The 16,568-nt window shown below is 49.2% G+C and overlaps 2 protein-coding genes, 1 long non-coding RNA gene and 1 other non-coding gene across 6 annotated transcripts in view; 3 read left to right on the forward strand and 1 right to left on the reverse strand.

Moving 5' to 3' along the window:
• The window catches only part of LOC103162023, a 24,310-nt gene extending 16,604 nt beyond the window's left edge, over nucleotides 1-7,706 (reverse strand). Inside the window, exons 1-2 of one of the 3 annotated variants that reach the window (XR_004770969.1) lie at nucleotides 7,567-7,706; nucleotides 4,916-5,762 (exon numbers count right to left, since the gene is read on the reverse strand). This is a non-coding gene — a long non-coding RNA (uncharacterized LOC103162023). Of the gene's footprint in view, nucleotides 1-4,915; nucleotides 5,763-7,469 lie in introns of all 3 variants that reach the window. The other 2 variants (XR_003487453.2, XR_003487452.2) reach the window with 2 other exon arrangements.
• Cd27 (CD27 molecule) lies at nucleotides 22-6,780 on the forward strand. The gene is made up of 6 exons (XM_035448492.1): nucleotides 22-157; nucleotides 310-441; nucleotides 4,657-4,840; nucleotides 5,060-5,121; nucleotides 5,672-5,791; nucleotides 5,949-6,780. Exons 1-6 carry the CDS (start codon nucleotides 22-24, stop codon nucleotides 6,068-6,070), a joined length of 756 nt encoding a protein of 251 aa, XP_035304383.1. The 3' UTR covers nucleotides 6,071-6,780.
• LOC113836951 lies at nucleotides 2,428-2,533 on the forward strand. The gene has a single exon (XR_003487476.1). It is a non-coding gene; the product is annotated as a U6 spliceosomal RNA (small nuclear RNA).
• Nucleotides 7,667-15,998, forward strand: Tapbpl (TAP binding protein like). The gene is made up of 7 exons (XM_027428317.2): nucleotides 7,667-7,880; nucleotides 8,694-8,924; nucleotides 9,052-9,324; nucleotides 11,682-12,020; nucleotides 13,572-13,877; nucleotides 15,395-15,478; nucleotides 15,623-15,998. The coding sequence occupies exons 1-7, from the start codon at nucleotides 7,817-7,819 to the stop codon at nucleotides 15,664-15,666; spliced, it is 1,341 nt and encodes a 446-aa protein (XP_027284118.1). The 5' UTR covers nucleotides 7,667-7,816; the 3' UTR covers nucleotides 15,667-15,998.
• The last annotated feature ends 570 nt before the right edge of the window (nucleotides 15,999-16,568 follow it).

Below are 16,568 nucleotides of genomic sequence, written 5' to 3' on the forward strand. Positions count from 1 at the left end.
AGATCTCCCTGGGCAGGAGCCATGGCTTGGCCAACTCCCTACTGTCTCTGTCTTCTGGGGACCTTGGTAGGGCTCTCAGCTACCCCAGTTCCCAAGAGCTGTCCAGACAGACATTACTGGACTCGGGGAGGACTGTGCTGCCAGCTGTGTGAGCCAGGTAAGAGGAGGCCTCAGCAGGGCTGGGGAGATACTGTTTAAGATGAAGAGAGCTGCATGGGGGTGAGGTTGAGCTCAAGCAAAGGCAGGCAGCCTGCAGAGCCTGGGGGTATCACCTCGCCTGGACAATGATTCCGGACCCTTTGCTCACAGGTACTTTCTTTGTAAGTGACTGTAGCCAGAACAGAACAGCTGCCCTGTGTGACCGGTGTACACTGGGTGTCTCCTTCTCTCCAGACTACCACGCCCGGCCCCACTGTGAAAGCTGTAGGCACTGTAACTCTGGTAAGAGGGGCAGGGTGTGAAGGTGGCACTGAGCAAGTCTAGGGCTGCAAGGCTGGTGGGACTGGTGTGCAGAAGCCAGAGGAGTTGGAATCAGAGAGCTTCAGCTGCTTAAAGGCTCATGGGAAGTGGAGCCAATGCTGGAACACTGCGTGCCTTGGGCAGGGCATGCGGGGAAATACCTAGTGTTTCATGGAAGATATGTAGACTTGAAGGATCAGTAAGAAGGACTCTGTAGACAGAACTGAGACAATAAAAGGCTGATGTCGCCTGGTGCAGTGGCACATGTCCACAGTCCCAACTACAAGGCAGGGAGAGGCAGAGGATCACTTGATCACAGGAGTTCAAGGCTAGCCTGACCCTGTCTTAAAAACAAAAACAACAACAACAAAAAAAAAAAAAAAAAAAAAAACCCAAGATGGCTTAGTAGACAAAGATACTTGCTACCAAGCCTGGCGACCTGAGTTCATTTCCTGGGCCACATGGTAGAAGGAAAGAATTAACTTGTAAGTTGTCCTCTGAACTCATATGTGTGCTTGAGTACACACGGAAATTAAAAAATATCATTTTCCCAGTGTGGTAGCGCACACCTTTAATCCCAGCACTTGGGAGGGAGAGGCAGGTGGATCTCTGTGAGTTCAAGGCCAGCCTGGTCTACAAGTCAGGTTCCAGGACAGTCAGAGCTGTTACACAGAGAAACCCTGTCTTAGAGAGAGAGAGAGAGAGAGAGAGAGAGAGAGAGAGAGAGAGAGAGAGAGAAAGAGAGAGGAAGAAGGAGGAGAAGGAGGAGAAGGATGAAGAAGACAAAGAAGAAGAAGAGAAAGGGTGAAAAATGTAATTTAAGGGGAGATAGTTTCAGAAACTCAGGTCTCAGAAAAGCGACTTTCAGCCAATGACCCAACCACCTGTGTTCCTACAGTGTACATTTGCAGGCCAGTTGTTCAGAACTCAGAGTTAGGAAATAACACCAGAAGCCATAGGGTAACAACCTTTTTACACAAAAGCCATTTGGGGGGGGAAAGCAAATAGCTCTGTCCTTTCTCTTAACTTATAAATTTATAGTTTGCAAATGAAAAGGTAGGATATATCTGTTTTCAAACTCTGCTGTCATGTTCCCTCCTCTGCTAGGGATTCAGGAAGTCTGCGTTATAGTACACTAGAATAGTGCACCTTAAAGAGGCCCCTTTGAAATAGCGGTTGCCGGCAAGACACTTTGTTGAACATAGGGGGAAAAATTAATTGCTGTTGAAAAATCTGTAGGAAGTAGATATTGATTTTAATAACGTCAGAAGAGAATACGTTCTGGAAGTGGAGGAAACTGGATAGTAAATCCTAACAGCAGCAATGTAACAGCATCATCCCCGATGGTTACACGAGGCAAAAATAACAACAAAAGCCTTGTCTGTGGGAATTTCAGATAATTCCTACAGAAATATTACATTGTGCCTAAATCAAACAGTTATTTTTCCAAGCCTTAAAAGTTTCATATAAGTAAAAGTTTTTTTTTTCTTTTCTATGTCTCAAGACTTAGTTGTGACTAAACTGTGTGGCTTCACTAAGTTGTCTTTTAATATTATATTCTCTCTCTCTCTCTCTCTCTCTCTCTCTCTCTCTCTCTCTATTTGATTTTTCAAAACAGGGTTTCTCTGAGCAGTCCTGGCTGTTCTGGAACTCACTTTGTAGATCAGGCTGTTCCTGGAACTTGGAGATCTACCCACCTCTGCTACCCAAGTGCTGGGACTAAAGGTGTGTGCCACTACTACCCAGTTGGGCCAGGCATGGTGTCACATGCCTTTAAACCCAGCACTTGGGAGGCAGAGGCAAGCAGATCTTTGTGAGTTTGAGGCCAGCCTGGTCTATGTAGCTAGTTCCAGGACAGCCAGAGACACAGAGAAATTCTGTCTCAAAAAAAAGAAAAATCTTTCTCCCATAACTTGGTGGTTGGGCTGGATCCTTGGCACAGCAATCAAGGATATTAGTCATAGCTCAGGGCTCACTTCGGCAGCACATATACTGAAACTGGAACAATACAAAGGAGATTAGCATGGCCCTGTGCAAGGATGGCACACAGATTCACGAAATAGTCCATATTTTTATACACTAAGGAGAACAAAATCATAATAAAAGCAACATGCTTTGTTGTTGCCTGGAGCACTACATAGACTAAGCTGGCCTCTTCTAGAGATTCATCTGTCTCCTAAATTCTGAGATTAAAGGCATGTGTCACCATGCCTATCAAAGCAACAGAAATATTCCTGAAGCAACTTAGAAATAAGATTCTCTCTCCCTGGTAGCAGCCTCCATGGGTTTGGGAATTCCTTAATCCAAGATCCTGGCTCACTCTATAGCCTTGTCAGAGGCCTTCTGCTGATCCCCAGTCTGCCCTCAACTCCTCTGTGTTCTAGGCCTGCCTCCATCAGGTATCAGGCAGCCAGAGTGAGGCAAAGGAAGCAAACCTACTGGGTCCTGCCTTTGCTAGGCCCCGTGCTCACATCTTTAAGATGGGGAATTTTGTGCTCAGTTCAGGTCCAATAAGGACCCCTCGGTCCCCAGTACTCCCATCTGAAGACAACGTCATCTACCATCAGCAGCCCAGCGGTGTCCTGAGCCAGCCTCACTTTCACCATCCCCTACCCCCCCACACCTCACCCCCTACCCCCTCTCACACACACCCCCACACCACCACAGTCGTTTCCCAGGCTTCCCCCACTCTTCCGGGGCAGATCCTGGCCCAGGCTGTCTCACAATTACTGATAGGCCACAAAGAAACTAAGTTCTCATAGCAACTTGATCAGAATTCAGAAAAAAGGCCATGGGACGATAGAGGAATTGTCCTCCGTTCTGTCCTGACAAGCCGTAAGCAAAAGAAAACCGTTAGGGCTGATGCAGATCTTTGCCATCCACTGAGTTCTCTTCTACCTGTAGGGCTCCCAAGATTGGTGTCCCACATCCAAATGCTGTCGCCTTCCAGGGAGTCACCCCCACACCATCAACCCCTACAACCTACCAGTCCAGCACAGCACCCTGCCCCCTGACATAACTGATTGGCAGCTCCCAGCACCTGTCCTACACTAGACTAAACTTTATTTGAAGGGCAACAGATACCTACAATCAAGTTAGTCTCTGGTAAAGTGAAAAACATACCAGGAAATCATAGGGACACCATTCCTAATGACTAAAACCTAGAGGCTCCTCAAATGTCCACTGGCAGCAGGGTGGATGGGCATGCATGGTGGTATAGCCATGCAATGGAATACTATACAGCCATAAGAAAGAATGGTCTGCAGTTAGAGCCAACGGCATAGGTGAAATTCGCACAGGGTTGAGTAAAAGAAGCCAGACAGCAATCGGGTCACTGCATGACTCCATTCATAAAGCACGGATATGAGCACAGCTGTTTTGTGGTGACAGAAGTCATGGTAACTGCCACTTTGTGAGAGCTTTGTTACCGGGAAAGGACAAAAGACGACAGTGTTGGTTATCGGCTGTTTCTTAATGCGCTGCTGGAGATACCTGTGAGACTAATTTATGAGTCTAATTTTTATTTGTTTTTTGGGTTTTTTTTTTTTGAGACAGAGATCACTATGTAGCCCTGGCTGTCCTGGAACTCACACCCAGCTGGCCCCACACTCCCGCCTCTGCCTCCTGAGCGCTGGGATTAAAGGTGTGCACCACTACACCTGGCAATTTTTTTTTTTAACTTTTAAATTACATTTCTTTCTTTCTTTACTCATGTGGGAGCAGGGCATGCCAGCCACCATGTGCTGCTGGTGGAAGTCAGTTCTCTTCTTCCAACATGTGGGTCTCAAGGATTGAAGCCGGGTTTGACATCGGGTAACTTTACCTGCTGAGCCATTGCTCTGCCTCTTGTACTGAATCTTAAACTTTGTGCTTCTGATGTGTGTATCTCCACAGAAATGCGTGATATGCTAACAAAAGGTTTTAAAGTAGCTGTGAGTAGGAAAGGAAAGCACACAATTTCCTACTTTCAGTTTCTGTTGAGCCCATGAATTTTCTGTCAACCATTCTTCAAAAACAAAAGCAAGCTAGTAGGTGGCAGTGAGGGAGGGGAAGGGGTAGGCAAGGATGAAGTGACGGGAATGGAAAAAGATGTATATCCTTTGAGCAGGTCTCTGGTGAGGGTCAGGGGCAAGTAGAGACCTCGGGTCCCTACAGGCCTGCTGTATCCTGTTTCTCCTGGCCCTCCCTTCTTCCAAGGTCTATTCATCCGAAACTGCACAATCACCACCAATGCTGAGTGTGCCTGCTCCAAGGGCTGGCAGTGCAGGGACCAGGAATGTACAGAGTGTGATCCTACTCTAAGCCCTGCACGGACTGTACAGCCATCTGTGGCCCCAGGCCCACACCCACAACCCACCCACTTACCTTATGCCCAAGGTATGTAGCAGGTTGCCCCTGGGCCGGTCCTTTGAGGGCAGGGAGCCAGCCTACCCAGCACTGCCCACTCTATACTTACCCCGAGTTAGGTTCTGAGCTAACTCATCTTCCTTCTGTCTCACTCCTGCAGAATCACAGGTTTTCAGCCAGGTGCGACCTGGGGGTGGGGTGAGGGGTTCCTGCTGTGATTCACTCTGTTTCTTCCAGAGATGGCAGAGGCCAGGACGGTCTGGCCTGGACACACCAGGCAGTTTCCTGCCTCAACTCTCTATAACCGCTGGCCATGTAAGTTGTCTCCGTAATCCCCATCCCTCAGGGAAAAGTGCAGAGGCAAGAGGCCAAGGGGGCAGGCACTGGGAAACCCCTAAGCATGGGGTGAGGGATAGGGGTATAGAGCTGAGGAGAATGTTCAGCGGACAAGGATGCTGGCTGTGAAAGCATGAGACAAGGACTGGAGTCATGTATCTGTAACCCTAGCATTCGGAGGCAGAGACAGAGCCACCTTAGCTAAAACAGTCGTTTCAAGTTCAGAGAGGAACCCTGTCTCAAGGGAGCGCGCTGGACTCTGGATGCACACACAAGCACTCACTACACACGAAGGAGAAAGAGAGACAGAGGTGGACTGACAGACAGACAGACAGACAGACAGACAGACAGACAGACAGAGCAGGAGGCAAAGGAGGGGAAAGCACATCTAGTTAGTTAGAGATTAGGAGATGGGGACTCCTAATCCAGCAGAGGAAAGATGATGATGGGGGGGATAGGACCAACTGGACTGAGGAAGTCCAAGGTTAGACCCTCCTGCAAAGCCTCTGGGCCCCCTTGCCTATCACAGCCCCAAGACCCCTGTGCAGTTCCGACTGTATCCGAATCTTTGTGACCTTCTCCGGCATGTTTCTTGTCTTCATCCTGTGTGGAATCTTGTTCTTCCATCAAAGAAGAAATCGTGGATCAAGTAAGAGACAGGCTTCCGCTGCTTCCCCCAGCCCACCATCTCAGCTCTGCTAGCCCCATCCCAATTTCACCCTAACCTCAGCTTCGCTGTCCTTCCCACTGCCTCCCCCTGCCCCCCACCCCGCTCCCCACTGCTGACTAAGACTGTCTTTCCACAGATGAAGATAGCCAGGCAGAGCCTGAAGAGCCTTGTTCTTACAGCTGCCCCAGGGAAGAGGAGGGCAGTGCCATCCCCATCCAAGAAGACTACAGGAAACCTGAGCCTGCTTCCTACCCTTGAGCCAGCACGGGGTGGGGCTTTCCACTGAGGCACCACCCAGGGGGATGCCCCTACCATCCTCATCAGAACCCTTTCCTGTGTACACTTGACAAACCGCCCTTCTGAGACTGACAGTGACAACAGGATCCCCAAAGTGTTTGATCCAGCAAGCTTGGGGAGGCCCAGGCTCTGGCTATAAAACACACTTATTATAAATGAAACCCGATAGCTGGCAAAATTACATGCTGATAAGGCCAGCCAAGGACTGGAGAGATGATTCAGCAGTGAGAAACAAACATTGTTCTGTCGGAGGACCAGAGTTTGATTCTCAGTGGCTCAAAACCACCTGTAACTCTAGTTTCAGGGGATCCAACACCTTTGACCTCCTCTGGCACCAACAAACGCAGAACGTAGACTCACATAGACACACACACACATGGATTGAAAATAAAATTAAAAAAATATTGAATGGGCCACCAGCAGAAACCCTAGTCCCACATGCCACGAGAGCCACTATCTACAGACACACATACTTCCCGCTTTGGTCTCATGATGCTGCTGTGAGCAAAGTAGAGAGCAAGGCTTTCTCTCGGTTTAAGTTAAAACTGTAAATAAATTCATTTTTCGAGTTCTATATGCACTGTCCTTTTTTCTCAGTGTGAACCCAGAGCCAGGCCTTATGGCCCAGGGACTCCAGTAATAGCTGTAAAAGCTCTACAAGCTAGTTCCTGTCCTACCAAAAAAAAAAAAAAAGGGGGGGGGATGATGGGGCTGGGAAGAAGGGATGAAGAGTGAGTTCCAGCACCCTTCATCAGAAAAAAAAACAATAACAAAAAACAAAAAAACAAAACCCAGAACTCACATAAGAAAATAAGAAAGGAGGAAAGAAAGAAAGAAAAAAAAGAAAGAAAGAAAGAAAGAAAGAAAGAAAGAAAGAAAGAAAAGACAAAAACAAAAAAGTGGATGTGGCCCTGTGTGCTTGTAATTCAAGGGGTAGGGGTGCCAGGAGTGCAGGGGTTGGAGTAGATAGGACATCACTGGCACTTGTGGGCCACCAAATAATTCCAAGTTCAGAGAGAGACCCCATCTCAAAAGAATAGGGTGGAGTGAGCAATGGGGTAAGATACCCAGCGTCCTCACTGACCGCTCCCACACACACACACACACACACACACACACACACACACACACACTCCCACACAAGTGTACACACACACACACACACTCACACACACACACGCACACGCACACGCACACGCACACACACACGCACACTCCCACACACACAGAATTTAAAGTGAAACTCCACATTGTAGCTCTCCAGCTTCCCGAAACTCCAGCCACACCCCATCTCATCGTGGGGTCAGGGATCTGAAAGGGGAGTTGTCACCAGGACAGACCAACACGATTTCACATGGACCTGAAGGATGAAGGAAGGGTCCAGAGCACAGGGATCTATCTTCAGGCTCCATCCCTTCTCGGGCTTCCTCGTGGGGCTGATGGGGTTTTTAAATCACCTGGGGGTTTCTCGGGTGCAGGGCGAACAGAAGACCAGTGAGGCGGTTCCTCCGGCCGCTGCTGCTAATGGCTTCAGGTGACAAAGGCAGACGAAGTGAAAGTGAAAGCGAAAGAGAAGCGACTGAAAGAAAGAACTGAGCACAAGCGGCTCGCCAAGTGAGGGGAGCTCCAAGGAACCCTCTCTTCATCCGGGGATCTCCAGCGCAGCTGTGGAGAAGGCAGCCACCCAAGAGCCTGAGAGCAGCCTCCATGGGCTTGGAGCCCAGCTGGTATCTGCTGCTCTGTTTGGCTCTCTCTGGGGCAGCAGGGACTGGTGAGTCTGGCGAGGCTGGGCCGGGAGGAAGCGTTGAGCTACCGAGTCCCGAGGAGCCAGCCACCTACCCGGAACAGCGACAGCTTCCGATTGCTTTCTAAGCCCAGGAGATGAGAGGGGTACAGGCTAAGAAAACAGAGAGAGAGAGAGAGAGAGAGAGAGAGAGAGAGAGAGAGAGAGAGAGAGAGAGAGAGAGAGGGAGGGAGGAGGGAGGGAGGGAGGGAGGGAGGGAGGGAGGGAGGGAGGGAGGGAGGGAGAGAGGAGAGAGAGAGAGGAGAGAGAGGAGAGAGAGAGAGAGAGAGAGAGAGAGAGAGAGAGAGAGAGAGAGGAGAGAGAGAGAGAGAGCAGGGTGCCACCATTCCATGGGAGAGGGCACTGCCCCTTAAAGGCAGGTGGGGCTCCCCGGGCTAAGAAATCACCTGGGAGGTGACTCCAGGAGTAGGAGGGGAGAGGCCCCAATGGCAGAAAGCAGAAGACTCTGGGCAGTCTGGGAAATGAGAAAATGGCTGTCAATGTCCCTAGAAACAGCAAGTGCCCAGCTCCTCTCCTCCATGGCAGTATTTGCTCCTTTGTTTTTGAAAGGAATTCCTTTCAAAAAAAATTTCCTTGTATTCCACAATTGGACTATAAAAAAAAATTTAAAGTATAATCCCTCTGGTTCTGAGCAGGACAGATCCAGAACTTAAAACAATTCACCAAGTAGCTGCCTGAGTAGCAGGTGCCTCCCCGGAAGTTGCTGATCAGCCCGAGGTTTGGGGAAGGCGTGGGAAGAAAGTGTGGAGGAAGAAAGTGATCACCTCGCTTTCCCTGCAGAGCCCCCCACAGCAGACGGACCGTGGCAAGCCACCGACATAGTCCTAGACTGTTTCTTGGTGACGGATGACAGGCATCGAGGAGCCTTTGGCAGCAGTGGGGACAGGCAGAAGGCCTTGCTTGTGCTGAAGCAGGTGCCAGTGCTGGATGATGGCTCCCTAGAAGGCATCACCGATTTCCAAGTGAGCACAGTGGCCAAAGATGACGCACCCATTATCTTTGAGGCCTCAGGTAAAACCTTCCTTCCTAGGTGTCCCGGACAGGGACAGCCCAGTTCCCAGTCATATCTACCCACACCTGGTTCCCACCTGCCGGGTGTCCACCCAACATCACTTCTGTGTGCCACCCTTCTCCCCAGTGGACTCGGTACAGATTCCCCAGGCAGAGGCCTTGCTGCATGCTGACTGCAGCGGGAAGGTGGTGACCTGTGAGATCTCCCAGTATTTCCTCCAGGCCAGACAAGAGGCCCCTTCAGAGAGAGCAGCTTGGTTCATCAGCAACATGCAGGTGTCTAGGGGAGGACCCAGTGTCTCCATGGTGATGAAGACTCTAGGAGATGCTGAGACCGCAGCTGTCTGGCACCCTACACTGAACCTACCCCTGAGTCCCCAGGGTACTATAAGGACTGCAGGTGAGAATACAAAAGCAGTGGCAGAGGGAAGGTTCTTTTTATTTTAAATTTGGTTACATTTGGTGTGTGTGTGTGTGTGTGTGTGTGTGTGTGTGTGTGTGTGTGTGTGCATGCACACGCACATGCCACAGCACGGGTGGACATCAGAGGACAAGTTGTGGAAGTGGGCTCTTCCTTCTACCGTGTACCTTCAGGGACTGAAGTCAGTTCACTAGGCTTGGCAGCAAGTCCTTTACCCACTGTTCCATCTTAGTAGCCCCAAGTCTTTCTCTCTCTCTCTCTCTCTCTCTCTCTCTCTCTCTCTCTCTCTCTCTTTTCTTCCTTTATTTCTCTATTTCTTTATTTCTTTCTCTCTTTCTTCCTTCCCTTTCTTTTTTCTTCCTTCCTTCCTTTCTTTCTTTTTAGTTGTAAGAAATGGGATAGAAGGAAGGAAAAAGTCTACAACCTATCATGTGGGTCCTCTTGGGGTACCATAGGCCTTCGTCTTTTCTTTCTAAATAACCTGAATCCAAAAGAGAAAATGCTAGCCGGGCGTTGGTGGAGCACGCCTTTAATCCCAACACTCGGGAGGCAGAGGCAAGCGGATCTATGTGAGTTTGAGACCAGCCTGGTCTCCAGAGCTAGTTCCAGGACAGCCTCCAAAGCCACAGAGAAACCCTGTCTCGAAAAACCAAAAAAAAAAAAAAAAAAAAAAAAGTGAAAATTCTGGGAGATCCTTACTTGATTAAGGGTCAAAATATAAAAATCATAAGATATTTTCTTCAAAATGGAGAAATGGGCTTTCATCTCATTGGGCTGTCATTGGAAAATGGCACACACACATTGTCACTGTCTCTTCTAGTCAAACACCTATTTTCTCCCCGTGAAAAGTGAGCTCGGTCTGGTACTTCACAGTAATTACAGCAGAACACAGGGAGACAGAATTTGTTCCGTACCTCTTATTAATAAACCCCAGTCCTAGGGGAGGAGCTTGGTCCTGCTTAAACCTGACGTGCCATGCTTTGTTGTCACCCATGGGAGGCCTGCCCCTTTCTGAAGGAAAAGTGGAATGGGGGGTTACAGAGGACAGGCATGATGGGGAGGGACAGGAGGAGAGGAGGGAGAGGAAACTGTTGGGATGTAAAATTAATTAAAAATTTTAATTAAAAGAAAAGTCCTTGCCCCTCTCACTCAGCACCACCTGCCAGGGACAAAGAAATTGAGAACATAATGACAGGTATCTGAAGTTCCAGTCAATAGTTTGCCTCCAAAAGGAGACAACCAAGTCCACGGAAGATGAAGATGGGTGCGGTTCTTCTCCTACCCCTGGAAACCCCTAAAACATTAACCTTTATTATTGTTTTGTCCTGTGCTGAGAATTAAACCTAGAGCCTTGTGCATGCTAAACAAGTACTCTACCACTGACCTACAGCTGCAACTCCTTTTTCAGCTTTTATTGTCAAATGGGGATCTCACCAAGGTGCCCAGGCGGGCCTTGAACTCACGCTCCTGTCATGCCTCCTGAGTCATTGGGAGTACAGGCAGGCACTATCACTCTCGCTGCCCCTACGGCCCTCTCTAAATGAACCTTGACACATCAGAAAAGATGCCCAGCGTCTCCCCCAGGCCTTGTATGCCTTAGAGCTTCTCCCATTTTGAGATTATCCAAACCTACAAATAAAGCTAAACTGTGGTGGCACATGACTTTAAACCCAGCACTCGGGAGACAGAGGCAGATAGATCCCTGAGAGTTCAAGGCCAGCCTGTTCTACAGAGTGAATTCCAGGACAGCCAGAACTGTTTCAGAGAGAAAAAAAAAAAAAACTACAAATAAGTGAAATAACAAACATCCACACAGCCTTGACCTATTTCACCAGTTACTCATCTTGTCATACTCCCTCTGTGCCTCCGCTAAAATAGAGATATAGTCTCCCCTTGAGCTGATGAGAGCATAGGCACCACATCACTTTACCTCCAAGTGTCCCTTCCCCATGTACGGTTATAGCTGAAAGTCAAGGCCAGTGTGCTTCATGATCACCAGTGAGCTCAGAGGCTATCATGCTTGGGGAGTCAGCTACTCTTAGTAACAAGGGCATGTAGAGCTTCATAGCATTTTAGTCATGCAAGAAGAATTAAACAGTAAAGCCAGGTGGGGCTGTGCACGTCTGCAATCCTAGCACTGGAGACTGAGGTGGGAGGATGGGGAGTTGGGGCTCCCCCCACCACCCCCCGTGCCATGCTACCCTTGCAGAGCCCCCATTATTTGCAGCTCCATCACACAGGAAATGAACTCAGTCAGTACCACTGTCCACAGCTCAGAGGCCATGTGACCTCAAGGGGGAAAACAGTTCACAAGACACACTTTTTTCTCTCTACAGTGGAGTTCCAGGTGACATCAGAGACCCAAGCCTTGAGTCGTCTGCTGGGGTCCACCGTCTCCCTGCACTGCAGTCTCTCCATGGCACCAGGCCTGGACCTCCTTGGTGTGGAGTGGCGGCTGCAGCACAAAGGCAGTGGCCAGCTGGTATACAGCTGGAAGACAGGGCAGGAGCAGGCTCAGCGCAAGGGCGCTACGCTGGAGCCTGAGCAGCTACGCGCGGCTGGGGATGCCTCTCTCACCTTACCCAACCTCACTCTAAAGGACGAGGGGACCTACATCTGCCAGATCACTACCTCCCTGTACCAAGCTCAACAAATCATCCCACTTAACATCCTAGGTAAGGCCTGGCCTTGGTTATTGTGGGGAGAGGGAAGAGAGAGGTGCCTGATGGGAACCTTTTCCAGACTAGAATCTAAACCCGAAGGGTATTTCCTGAGAAAAAGAATGCGTTCCCACAACCTAAACACCATCTTCATCCCAAAGGCACAGACTGCATCAAATAAGGAGTCCCATTGAGTTGAGTGCCAAGATAATTCCTCCAAGAAATAACTAGTCCGGAATCTTAGAGCTGGCTGGCCATCTATAATTTCAGTTCCCCAGAGCACTTCCTTGAGGGGGACCTGCAGGTGTCTAGGCAGGGAAGAAACTGAGGAAGTGAGAATGAAAACTCAGTTCACACTGACTTTGTGAATCCGGGTCAGACTTGGGGAGTCTGATATCAGGCAGATGGATTCCCTGGTGCAATACAATCCCCGGTAATTACATCAAAACTTTGTTATTTCTTCCAGGAAGATGGGTTCCAGAGATAGACTACCTGCACTAGCTTAAGGGCCTAAGGTTCTGTCCTGGTCCTGGTCATACGGTTAGTGCAGAGGTCATCTGGGCTGTTAGCCACCTCTAGTCCTAGTTGTGGGAGCTTGGGGGAGCCTCTGGCTATCAGGGTCATTTGGATTACCTGTTATTCTTTTGTTTAAAAAGAAGAAAAGAGAAATGCTGAGACATGAGACGTGTTGACTATAAGTTTATTATGAGGCCCGGCAGAGTAGGGAGACTAAGAAGAGGAAAGAAACAGGGTAAATGGCTGACCGCCATGGCCGGTTGCCATAGAGAGGCAGAGCGAGCGCATAGGTGAGAGAGAGAGTAGAGAGAGGAAGCAGAAAGGGAAAATGGGCAGGGACCTGTCTTTTTAAAGGGGTCCTCTACACCTGCGTCCAGACTTAGTTCCCATGGAACCTTGGGCTGACCAGGGTACTGCCTGTTCCACCAGGTAACAGGGGCAGGCCAGCATAATGCCTGAACCTTTCATTACCAGCGACCTCCAGTCTTGGCTGGAAGAGCTTGATATGGCCTGGCCTGTCAGATGATACAGATCACCAGGCTTGTTTGTCATTTCCAGTTCTCAGCTTTCTGGATGGAAAAACAGGTTTCTCATCTTTCCCATTGGAAAGACAATACTGCTGTTAGCATTCCTGGTTTCTCTGGAGATCTGCCGGTGCAAGGACTTTCATGCTAAACTCCCAATACTTCCTGAGGGGAGCAGCAGCCAGTCAAGGGCAGACAGAAGGAACAGTTCTGATCACAGTGTGCAATGGAACAAACCAAGGGAGTGTGGCTCAATGGTGCAGCACTTGCTAGTACATGTAAGACCCTAGGTTGATTTTCCAGCTCTATAAAAAAAAAAATAAAGAAGTATGCTGGCCTGTCACTTTATCATTCCAGAAAAATGCATCCTTTGATGACCTGCATCCAGGTAGCCCCTTACCCCAACCCCTTGGAACACTGAGAAGTTTCCGTCTCCACAACCTACCTTCACTCTTGAGAGGCCTCAGGCTCCTCTGCAGGCCCTAATCAGAAGCCTCTACAATCTTACTCCTCATTCTTTCTCCAGCTCCCCCCAAAGTAGAGCTGAACTTGGCAAACAAGGACCTGCCGCCCTCCCTCATCTGCAGTGTCGCTGGCTATTACCCTCTGGACGTGGTGGTGACATGGATCCGAGAGGAGCTGGGTGGGATTCCAGCCCAAGTCTCTGGTGCCTCCTTCTCCAGCCTCAGGCAAAGCAAGATGGGAACCTACAGCATCTCTTCCACTGTGGTGACTGAGCCTGGCCCCACAGGTGCCACTTACATCTGCCAAGTTACCCACGTCTCCCTGGAAGAGCCCCTTCGAGTCAGCATGAGGGTTTTCCCACACACAGGTACTGGGAGTGTCCTATCTCTTCCTCCGTACTCGGGACTCCCCTGCTTCCGGGTCATCTTCAGCCTTCCGCTGTGTTCCACCTTCACACTCCTGACTTACCCTTCCCAGAGTGGCAGCCTCTACCTCTACCAATCCCCAGCCTCCAAATAATAAGCTTGGGCTGGAGGGGAGGAGGGGGAGGGGTGTGCAGCCCTTTTCCACTCGGAGCTTAGTACAGCTGGAGAGACAAGTGAGGCCCGCAGGCAAGGCGACCCAGAACAGACACTTGAGCCCAGTTAGGCAGTTCAGCAGGAAGGGAACCCATGTGAAAATCAGATTGTACAACAGCCTACAAAGAACAAGGGAGCGTGGCTATAGCTGAGGGTTTATGAGAGAAAGAGCCTGAGGCAATGATACTTAGAGGTGGTTACATCTGCACATTTACGTGGCCAAACATTGTAAACTCAACTCTAGACTGATTTTACTATTGGATGTGTTTAAGTGCTTTGCCTGAATATAAGTACACTGTGTGCATGTTAACACTCATAGAAGCCAAAAGCAGGTGTCAGATCCCCTGGGACTGGAGTTACAGGTGGTTGTCAGCCACTATGTGGGTGCTGGGAGTTGAACCCCAAGACCTCTGCAAGATCAACAAGAGCTCTTATCTGCTTAGCCAACTCTCCATCCCCAATATACTCAACTTTTAAGTATGATGTCACATATTACAACTGTTTTCGGAAATGGGTCTTACTGTTGTTATTCAGGCTGGCCTCAAGTTCCTCTGCCCGTCAATCCTCCTAACTCAGCCTCCTAAAACAACTGGGACTACAGATACCATCACCATGTCTAGCACTCATCTTACATATGAGTAAGCTGGTATTTTCAGACACTGAGCAGTTTACCCCAGGTTCTCCACCAGTAAATAGTGAAAGAGAAAATGTAACCAGCAGGCAAGCTGAATGCCCTTACAAGTTCTAGTGTGTGGCCCTATAATCTTGATGGCCTTCATCCCAAAGGCCACGAAATATAGCAGTTTTAAGCAGGAAAGGGTATGAACCTCAAAATGAAAAATATCCAAGAGCCCAAGACATCATTTGGTGGCTCACCAGACTATGCGCTTGCCCAAAACTAAAGTTTCGTTTGAATTCACATTATTCCCCAGCTATTTGCTGTCAGTCGCTAGTATAACCTCAATCCCTTTTGCAAAAACATTTTCAAATGTCTAAGGTGGAATGGGGTGTAGTGGTGTGTGCCCACAATCGCAGGACTAGAAAGCTGCAGCAGGGGTCTAAGTTCAAAGCCAGGGATGACCAGAGAGACCCTGCCTGAGAACTACAAAGTCCCGATGTGAGGCGAGGCAGAACAGTAACACATAGATGGGACAGTCTTGACCAAGTGCAGGTGCCACTGTGCGCACGGGCCCAGGGCCTCCCGAAGCTTCACAAGCACCCCACCAGAGCTCGCCTCTTACGGGGAGGGAGGGGTGCTCTAGGGTGAGGGCTCAACGTGTGGTTCTGTGCTCCTTCTCTCCTACAGAGCAGAGAACAGCCTTCGGAGTTGTCTTTGCCAGCATTCTCTTCCTTCTTGCACTGTTGTTTCTGGGACTTCGGAGACAGCGAGGTGAGTCTGTAGATCAACCCACTCCTAAGTAGTACCCGCGCACCCAAACCAGGGATGAAGCCCGTTCGTTGTTCCAAGTTCTGGATGTTTCCACTGTGTCCCCAATACCCCATTTGAAACCAATCTTGTTCTGTTTTCTCTCAGTTTCTTTGCCAAGGCCCACCAAGACTATGAGGCACTCTGGGTAGCTGCTCTCTTGCCTCCAAATAAAAAGTGGAGTTCCCATGTTCTAGCTACCAAAGGGCACCCGTGCTGAGGTGTGGGACTGGAAAAGGCCTGAAGGAGACACCCTGTGTGGGAGTGAGGTACTCGTCCTGGTCTGTACAGGCCTCTGCCTTCCTTCCCTGTTGAGAAGATCCTGGGCAGATGAAAAAGGAGGGCAGAATTATCTGAGTGGGGGCTAACACCAAAGGCAAAGACTGGGAAAGTGAAGGGAAACGGGGAAAGAGGGTGGGGGCTGCCCACCACTCACAAACTCTTAACGCTGTCAAAATAAAACACTTTGTGTCTACAGAGCAAAGCTTTTCTACTTTCTTGTCTTTCTCCCTGTTGGTCCCAACAGGTCCCTGGGTCCCCATTCCTAGCTGCTCCAACTTGCAGTTTCAAGGTATGAAGCAGAGGCCTGCCAGGGCTACATCTCCTCGGTTGTATAATCAGAAATTAAAATTCTGACCCTGTGGACAGCTGCCGGGAGTTTTGTGAGATGTTTCTTGTGCTCATTTCTATGAAGTACATTGTGGATTTAATACAGCTCAGCATATAAAAACTGGATTATGAGCTGGGCGGTGGTGGCACACGCCTTTAATCCCAGCACTCGGAGAGGCAGACGCAGGATCTCTCTGAGTTCCAGACCAGCCTGGTCTACTAGGCGAGTTCCAGGACAGCCTCCAAAGCCACAAAAAAACCCTGTCTTGAAAAAACAAAACAAAACAAAACAAAAAACTGGATTATGAAGTCTATTATCAAAAATAAATAAATAAATAAATAAACAAACAAACACTATGGCTAGAAAGAGAGCTCAGTGGCTAAAAGCACTGATTGCTCTGATTGCTATTCTAGAGGACCTGGGCTTGGCTCTCAGCACCTACTT

The sequence above is a fragment of the Cricetulus griseus genome, chromosome 8 (genome assembly GCF_003668045.3).
Source record: "Cricetulus griseus strain 17A/GY chromosome 8, alternate assembly CriGri-PICRH-1.0, whole genome shotgun sequence".
Taxonomy (NCBI): Eukaryota; Metazoa; Chordata; class Mammalia; order Rodentia; family Cricetidae; genus Cricetulus; species Cricetulus griseus.

What these genes read in the sequence shown, in the direction of transcription:
- Cd27 (XM_035448492.1), top strand. Translation starts at nt 22, where the DNA reads ATGGCTTGGCCAACTCCCTACTGTCTCTGTCTTCTGGGGACCTTGGTA. An exon ending in CTGCCAGCTGTGTGAGCCAG is followed by an intron (nt 158 to 309) that starts GTAAGAGGAGGC and finishes CTTTGCTCACAG; the next exon opens with GTACTTTCTTTGTAAGTGAC. An exon ending in TTACCTTATGCCCAAGGTAT is followed by an intron (nt 4,841 to 5,059) that starts GTAGCAGGTTGC and finishes GGCAGAGGCCAG; the next exon opens with GACGGTCTGGCCTGGACACA.
- Tapbpl (XM_027428317.2), top strand. Translation starts at nt 7,817, where the DNA reads ATGGGCTTGGAGCCCAGCTGGTATCTGCTGCTCTGTTTGGCTCTCTCT. An exon ending in CTCTGGGGCAGCAGGGACTG is followed by an intron (nt 7,881 to 8,693) that starts GTGAGTCTGGCG and finishes CTTTCCCTGCAG; the next exon opens with AGCCCCCCACAGCAGACGGA. An exon ending in GGGACTTCGGAGACAGCGAG is followed by an intron (nt 15,479 to 15,622) that starts GTGAGTCTGTAG and finishes GTTTTCTCTCAG; the next exon opens with TTTCTTTGCCAAGGCCCACC.